This window comes from Rhopalosiphum padi, chromosome 3, assembly GCF_020882245.1.
Source record: "Rhopalosiphum padi isolate XX-2018 chromosome 3, ASM2088224v1, whole genome shotgun sequence".
In the NCBI taxonomy this organism is placed as follows: Eukaryota; Metazoa; Arthropoda; class Insecta; order Hemiptera; family Aphididae; genus Rhopalosiphum; species Rhopalosiphum padi.
The window spans coordinates 80,365,022-80,368,139 of NC_083599.1; the positions used below are offsets into that span (position 1 = coordinate 80,365,022).

At 29.2% G+C, this 3,118-nt stretch overlaps 1 protein-coding gene across 1 annotated transcript; it reads right to left on the bottom strand.

Annotated features, from left to right (window-relative positions):
• Positions 1-890: 890 nt before the first annotated feature.
• LOC132926077 (uncharacterized) lies at positions 891-1,511 on the bottom strand. Its single transcript, XM_060990422.1, has one exon. The coding sequence runs from the start codon at positions 1,509-1,511 to the stop codon at positions 891-893; it is 621 nt and encodes a 206-aa protein (XP_060846405.1).
• Positions 1,512-3,118: the final 1,607 nt, after the last annotated feature.

The following is a 3,118-nucleotide window of genomic DNA, read 5'->3' on the forward strand; positions in this document are numbered from 1 at the left end:
ATTTTACAATAAAATAATATTAAATTAAAAATTTAGTTCTAAAGCTTCAAATTATTATAAGGGTCTAAACTCTAAATCAATAAATTGATTATTACCCGAGTTATACGCGTTTAAACAGCGAGACTTGTAATATTCCCTTTAAACCGTGTACAGAGTAAACGGCGGCGGCGAAATTATGACGTCACGCGTATTTTTCAAATACCCGTAACTGGCTAAATATTGGACGCTAACAATTTTTAGTGGTGCCAATAGTCTTTTATTATTTAGTTATATTTCACAAAAATATAAAAAAAAAATTTTTTTTCAGTTGTGTAGTCCTTTAAGTGTCTGCATATAATTCTCAAAAGGGAATGTGCTACAGTTATCCAATGGTCCATAATTGTTATAATCTTCGGTTGAATGGAGTACACCATGTACATTATGAGACATTAAATGTTGACCATACATTTTTTCAAATGTTTTTACAAAATAATTTAACATTTCACGTGCATAATCTACAAATGAACTGTGATGTGGGCTTAAAAGTATTATCATAGCTATGTTAAGGGACATAACATTTTTAAAACAAGAATCATTCACTATACCATTCAAAACAATTGGACCTAAATACAACAAAAATGAGCGGAATTCTGTCGCCTTCTATCGACATACTTCTTCTAGTTTTCGTGGTTTTCTAGATAATTCACAACAAAAATTTAATCGCAATTTTACGAGTAATTCTGAAATTTGATTAATTTTACTAGAAGGCAAACGAACCCGCAATGGCCCTTTCATCCATAATAAAATTAGTTTTTTTGTTACACAAAGGCATATCGAATGCATATAATTTAGTGAAAAATTATTATTATTATTATTTGGAATTTCACTAACGCAAGAATTAGTAGATTATATTATGTGGTGGCTAATTTGATATCTGGTTCACTGTAAGGAAAACACATTCTATTTTCTTTGTATTCACCTTCAATTTCACACCTTGAACAAGAAAAAAGACCATTGTGTCCTTTAATTTTTAAGACAAATGATTTAGCTGGTGCATCACAACAAAATACATCAAGTATGATACTATATAATCTATTATGAATACGAACACCATTTGTGATTATATGTTGAGCTTCATTTACAAAGTATTTTAAATACTCATTACTATCACTGGGTTTATCTGTACCACAATACAATCCTACAGGAAAAACAAGGTTTGAATTTGGTCTTAAATATGCCATAATTGAATGGGCCAAAATTGGGTAGAAGTAATCTTTGAAATAGGAAGTCCATCTATACCAATAACGAGCTTGATCTCTCGTGGGAGATACATTGTTAGGTAAATTACGAATAATACCATTTTCCAAACCAAAATGATAATATTTACCAGGTTTAACTTCATACATATTTAGTATTGGGACTGGCTTAGTACCTAATAATGTTCTTGCATCTTTAGGCAACATGGAAAAATATTTATGCTTTTTTAATATAACTAAAAGATCATTTATAGAATTATGTGGAAGTTTATGCATTAATGCCCATTGGGATATTTAACTAATAGAACTAAACGTTGTATTATAATTATCTGACCCTGATGTATTATTGTCAGACTCATTTTGTATTGGTATATCATCTTCAGTATTATTTGAATCGATGAATTCAATATAATGGCTAACATCTACATGTGATGAACTTGCTACAGTTTGTGATCATTGTGGTACCTCCTGACAAATATTTAAGTCAAAACAATTACTTTTATCTAAAATTTTAATATTATTATCGAGTATATTTTTTTCATTGTTATTTTCTATCACTACATCACTTTTAAAATTACTAGAATCAGAAAAAAAATCAAATTCTTCTTTCATTCGTTGTCTAGTACGGGAACTATAAGAAAGTTTATTCATTTTTATAGTTATAAATATCCCCGTTAATAATATATTAAAATCTTATTATCTGAAATAAAATGTAATTATTAAAATACAATTGTTGTATACATAAGTACCTACTACCTATAATATATTAGTATATCCCACACAGCACAAATATATCTAATGGTTATACAGTGGATGTATTTTTAAGATATCTATAATATCCATTAAATATTTAGGACTTCCAATGTGATCTGGGTAGAACACGATTCCGCACGTTCATTGTTCTATATTACCTTTTTTTTTCTACCCAACTCCGTATTGTATTCGAATACGACGTTGCCATGTAACGAATACGATTCCGCACGTTTATTCTTGTAAGATAAGATTGATACAATTAGTACATATTATTTAGGGACCTGAACTTTTCCACCTATTTACCACGACATTTCAAGTTCAAACTAATTGAAAATAAGATAATTCGGGTCTTTTGATAAAGTCGATAAAGATAACAATATACATTTAATTACATGTGTTCTATATGTCAACCAGAATAATTTACCGAGCATCCGAGTCTATATGATTTAATTAATATTTGTTATGCGACTTAACATTATAACGATAATCTATATAAAATATAACTATAAAATATAGTTGTTGGTTGGTGTTGTCATGGTAAAATATACCAGTCTAGTCAGAACTGTCTAGTTAAAACGCAGCGCGTGAGTACGAATTTTTTACGGTGTTAAAATTTATAAGTTAATTGATAGGCATTGGAGATAATAAAATCTGAAAAGGGCAACGATTTAGCGTTGGTAAATACATGTAAATATCGGCATATTCGTCAACGAAATGACGGAAAAGTGAAATGGAGGTGTGTACATAAAACATGTACTGCAAGTATTTTAACTGACTCAAAACATACAATTCTATTGGAAATACTGGGAGAACACAAGCATACATTAGATACTGTAGAAAAAATCCAGCGTCAGATTTTGCAAACTATCTCATAATTATATTAAATCTGTTCGAAAAAGTATGTATGATTTACGTCGAAAAGAATACCCAACATTTCCACAGTCGTTAAATAGTGCTATCACACAACTTAAAGAAATGCAAAACGAAGATCGCTTTAAATTTAAAAACAAAAAATTTATTCATGTTTCTGAAAATCAAAACTTAATTTGTATTACGACGAGAACAAATATTAATTTACTCACACAGTGTGATGACATATTTATAGATGGCACATTTGAATACGCTCCTAA

Bases quoted from the DNA above. Each gene is read 5' to 3' on its own strand.
- LOC132926077 (XM_060990422.1), bottom strand. From the start codon at position 1,511: ATGCATAAACTTCCACATAATTCTATAAATGATCTTTTAGTTATATTA.